General features: G+C 51.6%; 2 protein-coding genes across 2 annotated transcripts in view; one reads left to right on the forward strand and one right to left on the reverse strand.

Moving 5' to 3' along the window:
* The window catches only part of LOC142004354 (uncharacterized), a 33,404-nt gene extending 23,872 nt beyond the window's left edge, over positions 1–9,532 (forward strand). Inside the window, 3 exon segments of the mRNA XM_074981948.1 lie at positions 135–1,357; positions 3,709–3,833; positions 9,221–9,532. The gene's annotated coding sequence lies outside the window, so the exon portion shown is untranslated.
* LOC142004365 (uncharacterized) lies at positions 97–17,715 on the reverse strand. The gene is given in 5 exon segments (XM_074981979.1): positions 97–1,762; positions 1,764–1,868; positions 1,871–3,231; positions 13,413–13,606; positions 17,689–17,715. Coding segments are annotated over 4 exon segments (1,836 nt in total). The 5' UTR covers positions 13,552–13,606; positions 17,689–17,715; the 3' UTR covers positions 97–1,531.
* Positions 17,716–18,100: the final 385 nt, after the last annotated feature.

Consider the following 18,100-nt stretch of genomic DNA (forward strand, 5'->3'; position numbering starts at 1 on the left):
TTCAGTGTCTGGATGGGGGAAAGAAGAGGTGCGGGGGGTCAGTGGAACAGATGTTTTTTTTTCTTTTTATGTAACTTTGAAAAAGAGATTCACTAATTGTTTGCAATTAGTAATAGTGTTGCACTTTATTTCAGATGTACTATACCGAAGCATATGTTGAGTACACACTGGTAGGCAGTGTAATAGATCATATTTCAGTCTAACGTTTATGTCTCAGGGAACGTCCAGTTCGCAGCATGTGTGTTTTGAAACTGTGGCTATAGATTTATCGTAACTCAGAATGGAACTTGATGAAGTAAGTCCCTATGGCAAACTAGCAAAACATAAGGGGTCCCTTCCCTGTTTGATGACGCACATTTACAGGGTCTACATTGCAAACTGTCAAGAGGCTCTTAAAACAGCAAAGTGTTATGGACTCACAGATTCCTAGGGCTGGAAGGGACCTCAGGAGCTCATCCAGTCCAGCCCCCTGCTTAAAGCAGGATCAACCCGAACTGTGTCATCCCAGCCAGGACTTCGTCAAGTTGGGACTTAAAAATCTCTAGGGATGGAGATTCCGCCACCTCTCTAGGTAACACATCCCAGTGCTTCACCACCCGCCTGGGGAAAGAGTTTTTCCTAATATCCGACCTACTCCTCTCCCTCTGTGATTACTACATACTATATCCTGCAAGTATTTCATAAAGTCTAAATACTAAACACATTTTTATAACCGGTTTAACAATGTTTACATGCACATGCAGTCCCACAGCGACCCAAACCAGGGCTGGAACTTGGCGTGCAGGAGCAGTGGGCAGACCCACTGCAGCCTCATGGAGCCCTGACCCAGGGCTGGAGCTTGGACGGTGGGGCAGGAAGGAAGACTCTGCTGCAGCCCCATGGTTCCTGGACTGGAGCTGGAGATATGTGTGGGGAGCCAGCAGGGAGATGCTGCTGCAGCCTCACAATGCCTGGACCTTGGCTTGAGCTCCACGTATGGGGTAGGTGAGGAGACTGCTGCAGCCACACAGTGCCTGGACTAGGGCTGAGCTGCATGCACAGGGCCAGTGTGGAGACCCCACTGCTGTCCCAGACTGAGGCTGAATCTAAATGTGCAGGCCCAGGGGCCAGATCCACCGTAGCCTGTGGAGCCCAGACTAGGCTGGAGCCCAATGGATGGACCAGAGCCCCCAGGAGATGGCGCTCTGCTGAGCCAGCACTGGAGTCCTACTACATCTGTGCAGCCGCATGGCTTGAAGAAGGGGGATCCCCACAATTTGGGACAGCTGGGAAAAAAGTAGTGGAGGCTGCAGTGCTGCCAAGAGGGGTTACTCAAGCTTCAGCTTGATGGACTGCCTCTCAGGAGGCCAATTAAGCTGTAAGTAGCTCTGCTTCATACACACTGATTCCATTGCAGATGTGGGAGTGAGGGAGGTGGCAAAAGACATTTGTTTTGGTGGAGTTACTGTTCTGACGTACATGCCCTGTTACTTCCGAATAACAGGCTCAGCTGTGTGGTTGCAAGGTGTTTTCTTCCACAAGAAAGGGGTTTTTACAGCAGGAAAAATCGGGGTAGACAAGCCCTGAGGCTTGGGGTCTGACAAAAGGTTTTTGCCACTGTCAGGGCAATCAAAGGTTCCTCACCTGTGTCGATTCTCTGATGTCGAACAAGGCGTGATCTCAGTCTGAAGCATCTCCCACTGTCGGAACAGTTGATGGCATTCTCTCCTATGTGGCGTCTCTGATGACGAATGAGATTTGCCCATTCACTGAAGCTCTCCCCCACAGTCAGAGTAGTTAAAGGGCCTTGCTCCTATGTGGATTCCCTGATGTGTACTCAGGTGTGTGCTCTGACAGAAGGTTTTTCTTGAAGTCAGGACAGCTGAAGGGTTTCTCTTGTGTGTGTGTGCGTTCGTCTGTGTCTAACAAAGTCCGAGATCTGCCTGAAGCTTTTCCCACAGTCAGAGCAGTCAAAGGGTTTTGCCCCTGTGTGGATTCGCTGGTGTTTAATCAGGTGTGCGCTCTGACAGAAGCTTTTCCCACAGTCAAAGCAGTTATAGGGCTTCTCGCCTGTGTGGGTTCTCTGATGACTAATGAGATTTGAGTGGCGATTGAAGCTTTTTGTGCAGTCAGCGCATTTAAAGGGCTTCTCTCCTGTGTGGGTTCTCTGATGAATAATGAGACTGGAGCGATGACTGAAGCTTTTCCCACAGTCGGGGCAGCTAAAGGGCTTCTCTCCTGTGTGGACTCTCCTGTGTATAACAAGGTGTGACCTCAGTCTGAAGCTTTCCCCACAGTCAGCGCACTCAAAGGGTTTCTCCCCTGTGTGGGTTCTCCGATGACTAGTAAGACTTGAGTGATGTCTGAAGCTTTTCCCACAGTCAGAGCAGTCAAAGGGCTTCTCCCCTGTGTGGGTTCTCTGGTGTGTAATCAGGTGTGTGTTTCGACTGAAGCTTTTCCCACAGTCTGAGCAGCTGAAGGGTTTCTCCTGTCTGTGTATTGTCTTATGTCTAATAAGGTTTGAGCTGTGCCTGAAGCTTTTCCCGCAGTCAGAGCAGTCAAAGGGCTTCTCCCCTGTGTGGGTTCTTTGATGTGTAATCAGGTGTGTATTCCGACTGAAGCTTTTCCCACAGTCAGAGCAGCTGAAAGGTTTCTCTCCAGTGTGGATGCTACTATGTCTAAGAAGGTGTGACCTCCGACTGAAGCTTTCCCCACAGTCAGAGCAGTTGAAGGGTTTCTCTCCTGTATGGATGTTACTATGTCTAACAAGGTCTGAGCTCTGTCTGGAGCTTTTCCTGCCATCAGAGCAGTTACAGTGTGTATCTTTTGCATGTATTACGTGATGTTTAGTAAGGTGTGAGAGCTGACTGAAGCACTTCTCACAGTTGATGCATTTGAAGGGCTTCTCTTCCGTGTGGATTTTCCGGTGTAAAATAAGGGCCCGTGTCTGTTGGAAGACTTTCCCACACTCTCTGCACCTGTCGGGTGCCTCTTGATGAGAGATTTTCTGTTGAACAGTTTTGTCTCTCTTCACCTCCCTTCTCCTGTGACTGGAATCGCGCTGTCTCACCCCTGCATGGTTTTCCTGCTGCTTTTCTGGACTATGTGGCGTCTCACAGGTCTCTCCCTGTTCAGGATTGTGAGGAACATGCCATTCAGATATTCCCAGTAGCATCCCCCGTACAGCCACTTGTTCCGATCCTTCCGGCTGAAGAGTCTTCTTGTTGTTCTCACTCACTGTCCCATCACCTGCTGGGACAGAGGGAGAAACATGCTTTGTGCTGAGCTGAGGTGATGGCCCTATTCACTCTGATCCTGCAGAAACACCTGCTGAGGGTTGCCAATGTTGTACTAGCTCCTTGCTGCCCCCCCACAAGCCATATGGATAGGACATTTTTAAACCTGTCAATACCTAGGGGCTGATATCGGGCCTGTAGGTCTGCTTTCATCAGCATGCAACAGCCACCTTCAGTATGACCAGTAGCCAGGTGTGACTACATTGTACCACCACCCTGCAAACAAAGCACTAAGCAAAATTGTAACACCGCCCTGCAAACAAAGCACCATGTGAGGAAGCAGAAACGCTGCCAGCAGTCTCAGGGGTACATTGACCATCACCTGGTGGGTATGTGATTTGAGCAACACTCCAAAGGTGCCTGTCCAACCTCTTCTGCAGGGAGGTGGTTCCATCCTTCCCTCTCAGCTGGACATATTCTTCTTTTCCCGTAGGTCCTATCTTGTGAGGCCATCCCGCATACCTTCAGCCAGATCCCTTCTTGGACCAGCATTTAGTCTTTGAGAAGCCCCCTCATCTGTATGCTGCTGTGATCAGCTTATTGGCAGCGTAACAGACGGTAAGAACCTGTTGAACTGAGGATTCCTTCGGGGAGGTTGGCTGGGCCTGGCCAGGAGACAGGTGCAGAGGTGGGGAGAAATGGGTTTCATTCAGTACAACAATGGGGTGGTGTGTCCCACTGCTCTGCTGAGACTGCCCCAGGGGATCAGTGTCAGGAACAGAGCCTGCCCAGCACTCCTGCCACCTAACCCATGGGCAAGGCTGCCTGATGACTTGCCCTGTCTCACTGGAGAGTGAAGCTGTCCTAACTGAATCCCTTAAATCGCTACACGCAGAAGAGCCAGGTAAGCCAATGAGAGAAAAGAGATTTCTTTGGAAGCAGTTGCCTGCGCAGAGGGGAGGGGGGGGTCTTTGTCTGCAGGCTTAATCCGGCAAATATCCTGGCCACATCATAATCAGCCCATAGATATGCAAATAGAAAGGAAATGTTTAGTTAGATACAATCAGGTTATTTTTATTTTGGGTTTGATGTGGAACAGCTCAGTCTGGTTGATGTGATGTATTTTTCCCCTGTACATTATAACTTCTAAGAAGAATCCCAAGAAAGTAATTCTATGTGCTCTAATATTAATTTGTAGTTGCTTTAATTACATCCAGCAACCAAGTATGCTTATTTACTTTCTCGGTATTTCTTCATCTTTTGTGAATAAATTGCTCTTTAAGGCAATGATTTGATTTATGTGTCCTAGATTAGTGTCTGTGTAATTCCCTGCCTAGGGCTAAAGGGCCAGCTATCAGATTACAGCTCTTTGTTTCTAAGCTCTCTCCTAACGAAAGGATCACCTAATAAATTATTTTGTTAATCTTTAAAGTGGTACATGACAGCCTGTTTGTTTTGTTAGGATACAGACTAACACAGCTGTCTCCTAAGGAAAGGGTGAAGCTTAGGGTTACCCACAGGGAAATATCCAAGTGTGTCTTCCTGGATTTAAGGGGGACTTTCCCACTTGATGGGGGCAGTGATTACCGCCCCACGGTCAGGGAATCTTGACTTGGAGTAATCTGGAAGTTGGGAGCTGGACCTGACAACCTCTTGAGGTCCCTTCCAGCCCTAGGATTATGATATTCTATGAATCTGTGACCTTAGGGAGCTTTTTTAAGCAAAGCCCATAGAGGTAAGACATTTCAAAGGTTTTTGCAGACCCCCATTTTCTGAACTCAGATCATCAGAGTGGGAATCATAGAATCCTAGGGCTGGAAGGGACCACAGAAGGTCATCGAGTCCAGGTCCCTACCAAAAGCAGGAGCAAACCTAACTAAATCCTCCCAGACAAACATTTGTGAACCTGGGACTTAAAATCCTCTATAGATAGAGATTCCATCACCTTTCTAGGTAATGCATTTGAGAGCTTCATCCCCATCTGGTGAAATACTTTTTCCTAATATCCAACCAACACCTTCCCCTCTGTAACCTAAAACCATCGCTTTTTTTCTGCCATCCATCGCCACTGAGAACAGCCTCTTTCCATCGTCTTTAGACCCCCACTCCCCACCAGGAAGTTGAAAGCTGCTAGCAAATCATCCCTCACTCTTCTTTTCTGGCAACGAAAGAAGGCTAAATCTCTCAGCCTTTCCTCATAGGTCAGGTGCCCCAGAGCCCTAATCATTTTTATTCCCCTCCACGGGACCCACTCCAATGCATCTGCATCCTTTCTATAGTGGGGGGTGGGGTGCAGCCCAGAACTGGACACAGTGCTCCAGATGTGGCCTCACTAGTGCCAAATAAAGGCAAATGATAATTTCTCCAGACCTACTGGAAATGCTCCTCCTAATGCACCACAATATGCTGTTAGCCTTCTTGACTACAAGGGCACACTGCTGACTCATATCCAACCTCATCCATTGTAATCCCCAGGTCCTTTTCTGCTGCACTGCTACTTAGTCAGTTGGTCCCCAGCCTGCAACTGTACTTTGGATTCTTCCATCCCAAGTGCAGGACTTTGCACTTGTCCTTGTTGAACTTTAGATGATTTTTGGTCCAAACCTCCAATTTATCTAGGTCACTCTGGACCCTATCACCTACCCTCCAACATATCTACCTCCCCCAGCAAATTCGCTGAGGGTGCAATCCATCCCTTCATCTAGGTCATTAATAAAGATGATGAACAACACCAACCTAGAACTGATCCTTGGGGAACTCTACTAGAAACTGACCACCAACCAGCCACCGAGCCATTGATTACTACCTGGTGGGCTCAACTGGCTAGACAGCTTTCCATCTTACAGTCCATGTATCCAATCCAGACTTCCTTAACTTATGGGCAAAAATATTGCGGGGAAACTGTATCAAAAGCGTTGCTAAAGTCAAGGTGTATCACATCCATTGACTTCCCCACGTCCACACAGCCAGTTACTGCATCATAGAAGCCAATCAGATTGATCAGGCACGACTTGCCCTTGGTGAATCCATACTGACTATTCCAGATCACTTCCCCCTCTTCCCCAGTGCTCCCAAATGGATTCCTTGAGGATCCCCTCCATGATTTTTCTGGGGACTGAAGTGAGGCTGACCAGTCTACAGTTCCCTGGATTGTCCTCCTTTCCTGTTTTAAAGATGGGTGCTACATTTCTTTTTCCTGAATTATCTGGAACCTCTCCTGATCTCCATGAGTTTTCAAAGATAATAGCCAAAGCTCTGCAATGACATCTGCCAATTCCCTCAGTACCCTTGGATGCATTAAATTCAGACACATGGATTTGTGTGTGTCTAGCTTTTCCAAATAGCTCTTAAACTGTTCTTTCTGCACCAAGGGCTGCCTACCTCCTTCCCAAACTGCATTGCCCAGTGCTATAGTCTAGGAGCTGACTTTGTTTGTGAAGACTAAGGCAAAAACAGCATTGGGTACCTCAGCCTTTCCCATATCATCTGTCACCAGGTTACCTCCCTCATCCAGTAATGGCCCCACACTGTCCCTGATCACCCTCTTATCGTTAACATGCCTGTAGAAACCCTTCTTGTTGCCCTTCAGATTCTTCGCTAGCTGCAGTTCCAACTGTGCTTTTGCTTTCCTGATTACTATCCTACATTGTCCAGCAACATCTGTCCTCACTAGTCATCTATCCAGGTTTCCACTTCTTACATACTTCCTTTTCGAATTAAGCCTTGCCACAGATTTCCCTGGTAAGCAAAGCTGGTTGCCTACCACATTTGCTTTTCTTACTGTGCATCAGGATGGTTTGTTCCTGTGCCTTCAATAAGGCTTCTTTAAAATATTGGCACTTCTCCTGAGGTTGTCCACCAGTAGATTCTCTGTCTAGTACGTAGGCCACTACGAAGTGGATTTTCTAAGGGATACACCACTCCTATAGCTGCACTGCTTCTCAACAGTTACTTCGACTGTGCTGTTGGTTATGTCCCTGGAGAAGCTCACGCAGGCATATCCTCCTGGAGCTCAGAGCAGGCTGCTGATATGCTCAAGCTGTTTGTCTGCAGACATGTGCCCTGAACCACTTGGCCCCATACATAGGTGGGCATCCCAGCCGAGTAGTGAAGCAGCCATCTTGATCAGGATGGCTGGGGAAGCTCTCTGGAACAGAAACCCATTGCCAGTGGTTCCCAAACTTTTCCTGGTTGTGGAACATTTGGACACCACGGCGCTCACTGTGGAAGGCTTCATCTTTTTTACATCATACTAACTATGAGGGGCTGAGCTGCAGCTGCACATGGTCAAGAGGTTTCAGCCGGACTGTGCGGGGCCGGGGGTTTGAGCCACAGCCACATGGGACCAGGAGGGTTGAGCCAGGGTTGAGCCACAGCAGTGCAAGGCCAGGAGAGTTTGAGCCGCAGCCACGGGGGCCTGGGTGGTTTGAGCTGGGGCCGGAGGGGGTTGAGCCACAGCTGTGCAGGGCCAGGGGGTTTGAGTGGGGGCTGTGGCTGGGGGTTCAGCTGCGGTTGAGCACGGTCACAGAGTTTGAGCTGGGGCTGGAGGGTGTTAAGCCAGGGCCAGGAGTTGAGCCACGGGTTTACTGTAGGTTGGAGCTAGTGGTGAGCAAAACTGTAAGACTGAGCAAACTGCATCCCCAAATTTATTTTTTTTTTCCCAGCAAATGAGGAAGACACCATCGTTAATCAATTTCCCAGGTGGAACACTTTGCAATAGCTCATGGAACACCAGTGTTCTGCTTTGGAACCTAGTTTGGGAACTGCTGCCCTTTGCATACATTTTGTGACTGAGCCCACCAACCGAGAGAGCTTCCTCCTGTGGTTGGGATGCTCAGTTTTGTTCCGCGGATGGATATGGGGCCTGAACACTGAGCTGAACCAGGCCTACATTGGTCTCATCCACAGGCACACATGGGACACAACAGAGACTGATGTGGCAGAGGAGACAGACATTGCCTGGCTGTTACGCTGGGGCTGACCTGTAATGTGAGGACGAGGTTTTGGACTCTATAATCTGTGTAGGTGCAGTAAAGTTTTGGTTGTCTGGCTGTCCAGAAGTGCCCCAGTAAACCTGAGTGTACGAGCTGGTGTCAAGGTGCACTTTGACACGTGTATGCATACGCCCAGGTTGGTGAATAGTGTTCTGGTCAAAGAGGTTGCTTGTTGGTTCTGATCCAGAGAGTGGCTCTTATTAAACAATTGTCTAGCTAGGGAAAGATGGCTACTCCCTTTGTTCTCAGATGCACAGTGACCACTGCTAGGACCTTTGACAAGACTCTTGGTGCTGTGCATAGCCCAAAGGGTAGCACCCTGTATTGAAATTGTTGGTTCGCTATCACCAACACTTCACAACCTTTTCAAGACGGGGACCCCTTTTGAAAATTCAGGAAGACTTTCTGATCCAAGGCAATTCAAAAGTGGGGTAGGGAGAAGAGGAGGTTCTCTCCTGAGAAAAATGAACCCCCAGCCGCAGGACCCTCGCTGGGTGTGGTTTAACTTTCTGAAGTCTAGTATGGGTCTCCAACTCCGTTTTTTTCTGTGGGAGGAAGTACAGTGAGTAGAAGCCTCTTCCCCTGTGCTCAGAGGGTACCTCTTCTATAGCCTCCAGCTGTAGAAGACTTTTTGCCTCTTGCACAAGCGCAGACTTTGAGAGAGGGGTCCCTGAAAAGGGATGGGGTGGGGTCTGGAGATGAATGGGATGATGTAACCAGCATGTACAATATCTAAGACCCACCTGTCAGTGGTGATGGCTCACCATGCAGGGTGGAATGCTGTTAACCTTGAGCCAAAGATGGTGTGTGACTCAGTCTGAAGCTCACAGGTTAAGGGGGCTGTCTGACTCTCAACCAAATCTTCCAACAACTGGCGGGCTGAAGCCTGGCAGGTCAGATATTGCTCTTTTTTCTTGGACTGTGTAGGATGTCGTCTGTTGTCACAGTTTGTTATTGAATGGTGATGCTTATGCCTGTAACTAAACTGTCTGTTTTGTCGTCTTCTTGCAGCAACTGCTTGGATGCCCAGGGTGCACAAGGTGACCCCCAATACTTGAGAGAATGAAGTGTTGTGTTCACGTTTTCAGCAAAAGGCTGAGACATTTCAAAAGGAACATCCTCAGCTGTGGTTTGGACATCCCTGGGAAACAGGATACCCACCTCATGACAACTGGTGATGCTAGGGACCTGGTGGTGGTGTCTGCTGCATCCAAGGCTGACTGAAGGGCTGTTCTTGAGATAAGAGCCTTCTCTCAGGAGGGCTTTGTACTGGTCTCTCTCGTTGTCTGGTATCGCATCAATAAAAATATGCAGTTGATTGGAGACCTGGGGCGTGTACCTTGCAAGCAATGCTATGTAACTGGAGATGTGAAATTGTAGGCTGGTGGATGAATACACTCTCTTCCCCATGGCATTCAGCCCTTTCCACTCTTTATCCCCCGGGGTGAATACGGAGCTCTGCTGCCTACCCTTCTGGTTTACAGCTTCTACTATCAATGAGTTGGAGGGTGGATGGGAGAAAAGGAACTCAGCTCCCTTGGAGGCTACATGATACTTTCACTCCAGCCTCTTAGACGTAGGAGGAACAGAGGCTGGTGTTCCGGAGGAGCCTGGCTGGGTCCAGCAGGGCTTTGTTAATCGGTATTGTCACCCTGTTCGGTGTGGACGAATGCAATATATTGGTTATCTATGTTGGGTATCTGGTGGACCTGACAGGGCTCTTTCCAGTTTATCTCAAACCCTCCTAAAAAGGTGTTGGGACGATTTGGAGTTGTCACCCAACAAGGAAGCGTGCGGTGGAGTAATCAAGTTTGTGGAGGACGGCGAGGGAGAGAATCGTGGTGGAAGTGAAGTGTTCGACCGATCGTCTCCCCTCGTGTTATCGTTGTAGTCATCAAGTTCTGGAATCTCCAACCTGTCTAGTGACTGTATACTCGGAGGTCGGGGTCTAGCCAGTGGCTGGGGAAGGGGCTGCTGGCAGAAAGCTGCCCACCTGTCCCAGTATGGCCAATTAGGTGGCAGGGGTAGTGGCAATCACTGTTGTAATTATGATGTAGAAGGTTTTTCTGCTGTTTGTAGTAATGAGAGGGCCTGACAGTCAGGCGTGGTGTAAGGCTAAAGGCCTAGAACAGTCAATGCTTTGTTGATATAAAGCAAAGCTAAAGGCCTCAGACCTGAACAACGAAGTGAGCTAGATAGATTCTGCTCACAGGAATGAATCAAGAGACAAGGCTGACAAGTAACAGGGCCTAAAAGCACATAAAGGCACCCAGTGATACACCTACACACACCCTGCTTCGTACCACGCACTCCCCATACAAAACAGCTTCGCACCAGGTACATTCAGACCCAAATTCAGGAACAGGTCATAATGACAACATGATGGATCATGGTGTTTTGATGGTATCCCCACTACCCCCCAAGTTAATGGGTAGATCTAGTTACACTGGGGGGTGTGAAAGTACTACAATAAAGGGGTTGTACCTGGATACATAATATGTATGTAACTTGTTTGTAGCCAAGTATAATAGTGTATGTTACACTGAACCATATTGCCCAGTTTAGGGGACAGTATTGCTCCCCTGCAAATATACCAAGGCCATCACTGCAGCCTATACAAGCACCAACATAAAACCAGAGACCCCTAATCTAGGTGCCTGGGGGTTGGAGACCATCCAACGACGACAAACCCTGGTTCCAGTGCCTTCGTACCTCACTCGATTTGTGGTCCTTAGGGGCTCTCCATGGGCGGCAGTGTCAGTTAACTGCAGAGTTTATACTGCTGTCCAAAGACAGCACACGCACACGGCCAAGGCGATTAACATCGAAAGGAGCAGACTGGATGTAGGAGCACTGTTCCAGCAGAGACGCCCAACTACACTGTTTGAGGTAAATTTTCTTCCTCTGAGTCAGAGAACCTCGCTGACCTGGAAGCTGGGGTGACTGAATGAGAAAATTGTGAGCTATGCAGACAGCCATCGGTGCTGAGTAGCGCAGTGTCTGGTACTGATGGGACTGAGCGCTCCCCAGCTGTAGTATACTGTGCCTGAAAGGAGGACAGGCCATTGGTTCCGGAGCCCCCTGCTCTGTCGGTACCGGTGGCACAGAAAAAGCTGGAGCTGCGCTCGGTGATTTGGCGTGCTTTGCCCGTGCCAGATTGTCGGTGCTCACAGCTGAGGGCAGCAGCGTACTCTGTGCGGAAGCCGGTGAGCGCCTTTTCTCAGTCGGCTTCTTCTGCTGTGCTGGAGCGGCGGCTGAATCCAAGGGCCTCGCCGCTTGTGGTGCGAGGAGGGGCGCGCACTCTCCTTATGCCAGTCAGCACGGCTTTCTGATGAAGCACTGAGCCGCCCCCGGGAAGTAGGGAGGGCGGCAGTGTGGTGCTTTGAGGTGGTCGCTTTGATGGGGAAACTGACCCCGCGAGGAGTCTCCTCTGAGCCAGAGGGGATTTCCCCTTATCTGGAGGGCTTGTCAAAGTGAGAGCCCCGCCCATGGCTTCAGCCCCCTGTGGAGTACGTCTGAGGGGGAGTCGTGTGAATCTGCTGGTTTGAGAGCTGGCTCCCTTGCCCACACGAGGAGCTGCTGCTGTCTCGCTCTTCTGGATCTCTCAGTGAGGCTTTTGCAGGGCTGACTGTCGTCTGTATGGATACAAAGATGGCCCATGGGACCTGCACTTTTTAAAGAACGGACAGCTGGGCATCCCTGTGTGAAACTGACAAGTTCACTGTAGAGCAGAGCTGGTAAAAGTGGCTCGAGCTGCTTGAGAAAAGCAGCGCTCAGGCTTCTCTCTCTCTTTCCTGCTTGTTCATTATTTCAGTTTCTTCTTCATCTAATAGTTGGTTAAGGGTGTGTGGTGAGGCAACCGCTCAACTGCAACCAAAGCCAGCAATGGTCAGAGAAGAACTGAGGTGCCGGCTGCCCACGAGTGCACAGTAAGTGCCACAGGCATCTCATAGAATCACAGGGCTGGAGGGGACCTCAGGAGGTCAGAGTCCAGCCCCCTGCTTCAAGCAGCATCAACCCCAACGAAACCATCCCAGCCAGGACCTTGTCAAGCCGGAACTTAAAAGCCTCCAGGGATGGAGAATCCACTACCTCTCTAGGCAACACATCCCAGTGCTTCACCACCCTCCTGGTGAAATAGCTTCTCCTACTATCTAACCTACACCTCTCCCTCTTCAACTTCAGACCATTAGTCCTTGTTCTGCCATCCACTGAAAAGTTTCCCACCCTCCTCTTTAGAGCTCCCCTTCAGGAAGTTGAAGGCTGCTATTGAATCACCCCTCAGTCTTCTCTTCTGCAAACTAAACAAGCCCAAATCCCTCAGCCTCTCCTCATAGGTCTCGCGCTCCAGCCCCCTCATCATTTTTGTTGCCCTTCACTGAACCTGCTCCAGCAAATCCACATCCTTTTTATACTGGGGGGCCCCAAACTGGACACACTATTCCAGATATGGCCTCACCAGTGCCGAACAGAGGGGAACAACAGCTCTCTAGATCTACTCAAAATGCTCCTCCTAATGCACCCTAGTACGCCGTTAGCCTTCTTGGCTACAAGGGCCCACTGTTTACCTATATCCAGCCTTTCATCCACCAGAACCCCTAAGTCCCCTTCCGTTGCACTGCTGCTCAGCCAGTCAGTCAGTCCCCAGCCTATAACAATGCTTGGGATTCTTTCGCTCCAGGTGCAGAGCTATCCCCAAAGAGAGTGAAGTGCCTCATTACCCCTCCCTCAGCCCCAGAGCCCAGCCCCTCCCACTGGCAGGAACCAGCATCTCACTGAGATCAGCCACAGCCAGGAAAGGACTCCGGGAACTGCACCCTCCTCCCAGGGGTTCAGCACACTGGCACCGGGGTACCCTGCAGCACTGACAGCAGCCGGACCCAGCCCCACAGCTCTGGTACCTGCCGTTCCCGTCTGCGCCCTCCCACTCACACCTCCGGCCAAGGCAGAACACGGCCAAGCTGGTGGGGAAGCACATGGAGACCTGGGCTGTGGGAAGAGCAGCTGCACTGCCATGTCCCTGGACCTGCTTCCCCTGGGAGGGCCATGGAGGGGCCAGTCTCTCACGCAGGAGCCAATGATCACTGGGACTGACGCTCCTGACACTGGGGTCGGGGGGCAATGAAGGACCCTGAACCAAAGCCAACCCAGCTGCTGCAGGGCCCACACAGCCTCCGACACCCCAGGGGACAGGGATCCTCACCCAGCCAGCACATGGTCTCATAAATCTCCCGCATCACATCCCTGTGGAGGGCTCTCTGCCCCGGGTCCAGCAGCGCCCACTCCTCCTCCGAGAAACACACAGCCACCTCCTCGAAGGTCACCGCCTCCGCCACAGCCATTTCCTCTCTCCGTCTCTTCGGGGCAGGGGCTGATCTGGAGCAGGACCTGGGGGTTCTGCAGGGAGACATTTCAGAAGGGGCTTTAATCCTTTACACACCCCCAGTCTCCCCAGACTCGTTCCCCATTGACAGACGTTGTAGACTAACATTTTGGGCAAATGCTTGAGTCTATTACATAAACACACACAACTCAGATCCCAAATCCATGTTCATTTCCCTCAGTACACAGCTTGAGTTTCAATATTACTGCACCTGCAACAATAGATTTGGTTCTGAGTGCCCAGTGTGTCTGAGAAATAAGCTGAGTATTTAGCTGTCTGAGAACGGATGTAGGTGCCTAAATTTAGGCTCCTGTAGTTAAAGCCCCCAGTCCTCCTCTATTTACATGCAACAGACCCAGGCCTCTCATCAGGACGAAACTGGGAGAGACTTTATAAACCCTCTCCACAACAGTGACTAAGTGAAGTGAATATGACTCTTCAGATGCTTGTTATTAAACAGGTGTGGGGAGTGTTTGGAGAATGAAATCCTAAAATTCATCAATTCAGAGGATCAGGAGGGATCACCAGATCATGTAGTCTGACTTCCTGTGGCAGAACTCACTGTATGTAACCCAATTGTCCACCTACAAACCCCGGTTTTCCCAAAGTGCGTTTTTTAGAAAGCCATCCAGCGTTAATTTGGAGGCATCAACGCATGGAGAATCCACCACTTTGGTCATTTACTTCAGCGGCGAATCTTCCCCCTTATCAAAGCCTGGTCTGAAATTTTCTGGCTTTAGCAGTCAGTTATTTTTTTCACACCGTTAGCCACTAGGCTAGCCTTTGGGGATGCAGCGGCTTCTCACCACGAACAAACTTACACAGGGGAAAGCCAGCCAGCTTTCAGCCTTTCAGCATGTTTATTATTTTAAACCAACATCGTATTTAAACTGAACAGACTGAGCACTGAAATCTGAGACTTAAAGCAATTTGTGTTTTAACTTCCCCCGTCAGTGTCACGCCATGTAGATAAACCTGTAATAAGGGAGCAGAATAAGGGAAAATGGATTCATAAACATTATGCCAACTCCTTTAGTTTAAAGTCCATACACACAGAGGAGCCTGTAGATGTTCAGACACATACACCCGTGATGACAAGGTAGCTGTGCTTAGCCTACAATCAGTAGCAGAGCTTGTCATGATGCTAGAAATAATTAAAAACGGGATAGAAAATAAGATGAAAAATATCTTACTTCCCCTACACAAAACTATTGTACACCCACATCTTGAGTACTGCGTTCAGATGTGGTCTCCTCATCTCAGAAAAGATATATTGGCATTAGAAAAGGTTCAGAAAAGGGCAACCAAAATGATTTAAGGGTTTGGAAAGAGTCCCATATGAGGAGAGGCTAGAGAGACTGGGACTTTTCAGTCTAGAAAAGAGGAGAGTGAGGGGCGATATGATAGAGGTCTATAAAATCATGAACGGTGTGGGGAAAGTGAGTACAGAAAAGTTATTTACTTGTTCCCATAATATAAGAACTAGAGGACAGCAAATGAAATTAATGGGTAGCAGGTTCAAAACTAATAAAAGAAAGTTTTTCTTCACACAGCACACAGTCAACCTGTGGAAGTCCTTACCAGAGGACGCTGCGGAGGCCAGGACTCTAACAGAGTTTAAAAAAGAGCTCGATAAACATTTGGAGGTTAGGTCCATAGATGGCTATTAGCAAGGGGTAAGGTATGGTGCTCCTAGCCTTTTGTCGAAGGCGGGAGATGGATGGCAGGAGACAGATCGCTTGATCATTGTCTTCGGTTCAACTCCTCTGGGGCACCTGGCATTGGCTACTGTCGGCAGACAGGATACTGGGCTAGATGGACCTTTGGTCTGACCCAGTCTGGCCGTTCTTATGATGTATAACTTTGCATCTATGTCAGCATTAGAGTCTGTGTCCTCACCAGGAGCTACAGCCAGACGCATCTCACCTGGAGAGAAAAACAGACCTGCTTCGGCTCAGGCTAACGGAGCGGTGGCTTTGCCTGGGCCAAAGACGCAGCTGCCCATCTTGGGGCCAAAGCACCACACCTGGTGGTAAAGATGTATATTCCTTGTCCCGGGCCAAAGCTGAAGGCACCTCTCCTGCAAGGGCCAAAGCCAGAGCCAACATGCCCGGGCTTAAAGCCAGATCCTCTTTATCCAGGGACAAAGCCAGAGCCTCCACTCATGGGGTCAAAGTTGGAGCACCCTTGCCTGGGGCCAAATTCGCAACCACCTTGCCTTGGGATAAAGCCAGAACTGCCCCACCCGGGGACAAATCCAGCTCAGCGAACAGAGCTAAAGCCAGAAGTGGCCCTCCCAGAACAAGAGACAGAGACAGGGAACCACATCTGAAGCCTCCACACCCAGGGCCGAAAATGGAGCCTCCACGTGCGAGGCCAAAGCCAGAGCTTCCACGCACATGGCTAAGGCTGGGGCTGCCCTGCCCAGGAACAGAGAGAGGCTCTGTGCTCAGGTTCAAATTCATAGCCTCCATGCCCAGGTCCAAAGCCACAGCCACCTGCTCGGAGCCAAACCTGCAGCCACAATTGCCTTGGACAAAAGCCAGAGCTGCTTGCCCAGGGCAAAATTCAAAGTCACCCCATCCAGCGCCAAACATGGAGCTACTGAGCCTAGGGCCAAACATGGAGCCTAAATGCTTGGGGCTGGAGCCACCCTACCCATGGACAAAGCCAGAACTGCCTTGCCTGGAGCCAAGCCCACACCCACCGTGCCTGGAGCTGACCCACCTGGGGCTACAGCTAGAACATCCCTGACACAGAGCCAAAGCCAGAGTCTCTGCACCTGGAGCCAGAGCCAGGAGTACCTGCTCAGGGCCAAAGGCTCCTCACACGAGGCCCAAGGTGGTGCCACTGATCCTGGGGCCAAAGTTGAAGCCCCTGTGCCCAGGGCCAGAGCTGCCACACCTGGGGCCAAAGCTAGAGATGCCCCTGTGGGTTCAAAGCCAGAACTTCCCTGCCTGGGGCCAAATTCACAGCTGCCTTGCTTGGGGCCAAAGCCACCACGTACGGAGCCAAGGGCAGAACTGCCAAGTCCCAGGCCAAAGCCAGAGCTGCTGCACCCAGAGCTAAAGCTGGAAGCACTCACCAGCCACCAAACATGGAGCTGCTGCACCCAGAGCCAAATTCAGAGTCGCCCGGCCCAGAGCCAAAGATGGAGCTTGGTGCCCAGAAGCAAAGTCCCAGCCGCCCTGCCCGGGGCCAAAGCTGCAGCCACCTCTCCCGGGACCACATTCACAACCACTTCCCCCGGCCAAAGCCAGAGCCACTATGGTCATGGCCCAGCCTGCAGCCACCTCCCCTGAGGCCAAAGCGAGTAGCTCCTCACCTGAGACTGAACCTGGAGCTTCCACAAAGAGAAAACAAGGGCCACCGTGCATGGTTCACAGCTGGAGCTGCTGTTTGCAGCCAACACCAGAGGCCCAGCCCAGAGCCACCCTACCCCAGGGCCCTAAATGAGAAGCACCACACCCAGGGCCATAGCCGCAGCCACCTCTCCTGGGGCCAGATATGGAGCCACCCAGCACGAGGCCAAAGCCAGAAGCTCTGCATCCGGGGCTCGACCAAGAAGCGCCTCGCCTGGGGCAAAAGAGGGAGCCACGGTGTCCGCGCCCAAAGCCAGAGCCGCCGCACCCAAGGACAAAGTTAAAGCCTCCACGCACCAGGCTGAAGGTAGCATGGGTGAGCTTGGGGCCAAAGCCACAGCTGCCCCACCCACAGCCAGATTCACAGCCACCTCCCCCGGGGCCAACCTAGATGCTCCGTGACCAGAGCTCCAAGTCCAGATGTGTCCCACCCAAAGGCAGAGCTGCTGATCCCAGGGCCAAGGCCGGAGCTTCCCCAACCCGGGGCCAAGGCCACCAGCTCTGCGCATGGGGCTAAGGCCACAAGGTCCCTGCCCGGAAACCACGCTGGAACCGGCTTCACCTGGGGTCAGAGACGGAGCTACCCGGCCCAGCGCTGACGCCGGCAGCGCCTCACGCGGGCCAGGCACGGGGTGAAACCGCTGCGGCCAAGGCCAAGGCCAGCGCTGGCGGCGCCGCGTGGAGGCCCGCGGGCAGACCCACCCCGCCTGGGGTCACGGAAGCAGCAGCCGCACCTGGAGCCAAGGGCAGAGCCCGGCCTGAGCCGCCCAGTGCGAAAACCAAACGCCCCCGGGGCCAGAGCTGCAGCCCCCGCACCTACGGGCAAACCCGGAGAGGCCGCGCCCGGGTCCGGTCCGGTCCCCACCCCCCGCCAGCGGCCGAGGGCAGAGCCGCTGCGCACGGGGCCAGACCCACAAGCGACCTGCCCGGGGCCACAGCCGGGGGGAGGGGCGATGAGACCCCCACGCCGCCAGCCCCGCCCCCGTCACCCCCCACCCGCTGCCTGGCCCCGCCCCGTCAGTTCGGCCGGCGCAGCCCCTCCCCCCTGTGAGCCCGGGCGGGGCTGTCAGGCCAGGGCCGCCTCGCGGGGGGGGAGGCCGGGGCCGCCCCGCCCCGGTCCCTCACCAGCGGCTCCGGCCGGGAACA

This window comes from Carettochelys insculpta, chromosome 31 (assembly GCF_033958435.1).
Source record: "Carettochelys insculpta isolate YL-2023 chromosome 31, ASM3395843v1, whole genome shotgun sequence".
NCBI lineage: Eukaryota > Metazoa > Chordata > Testudines > Carettochelyidae > Carettochelys > Carettochelys insculpta.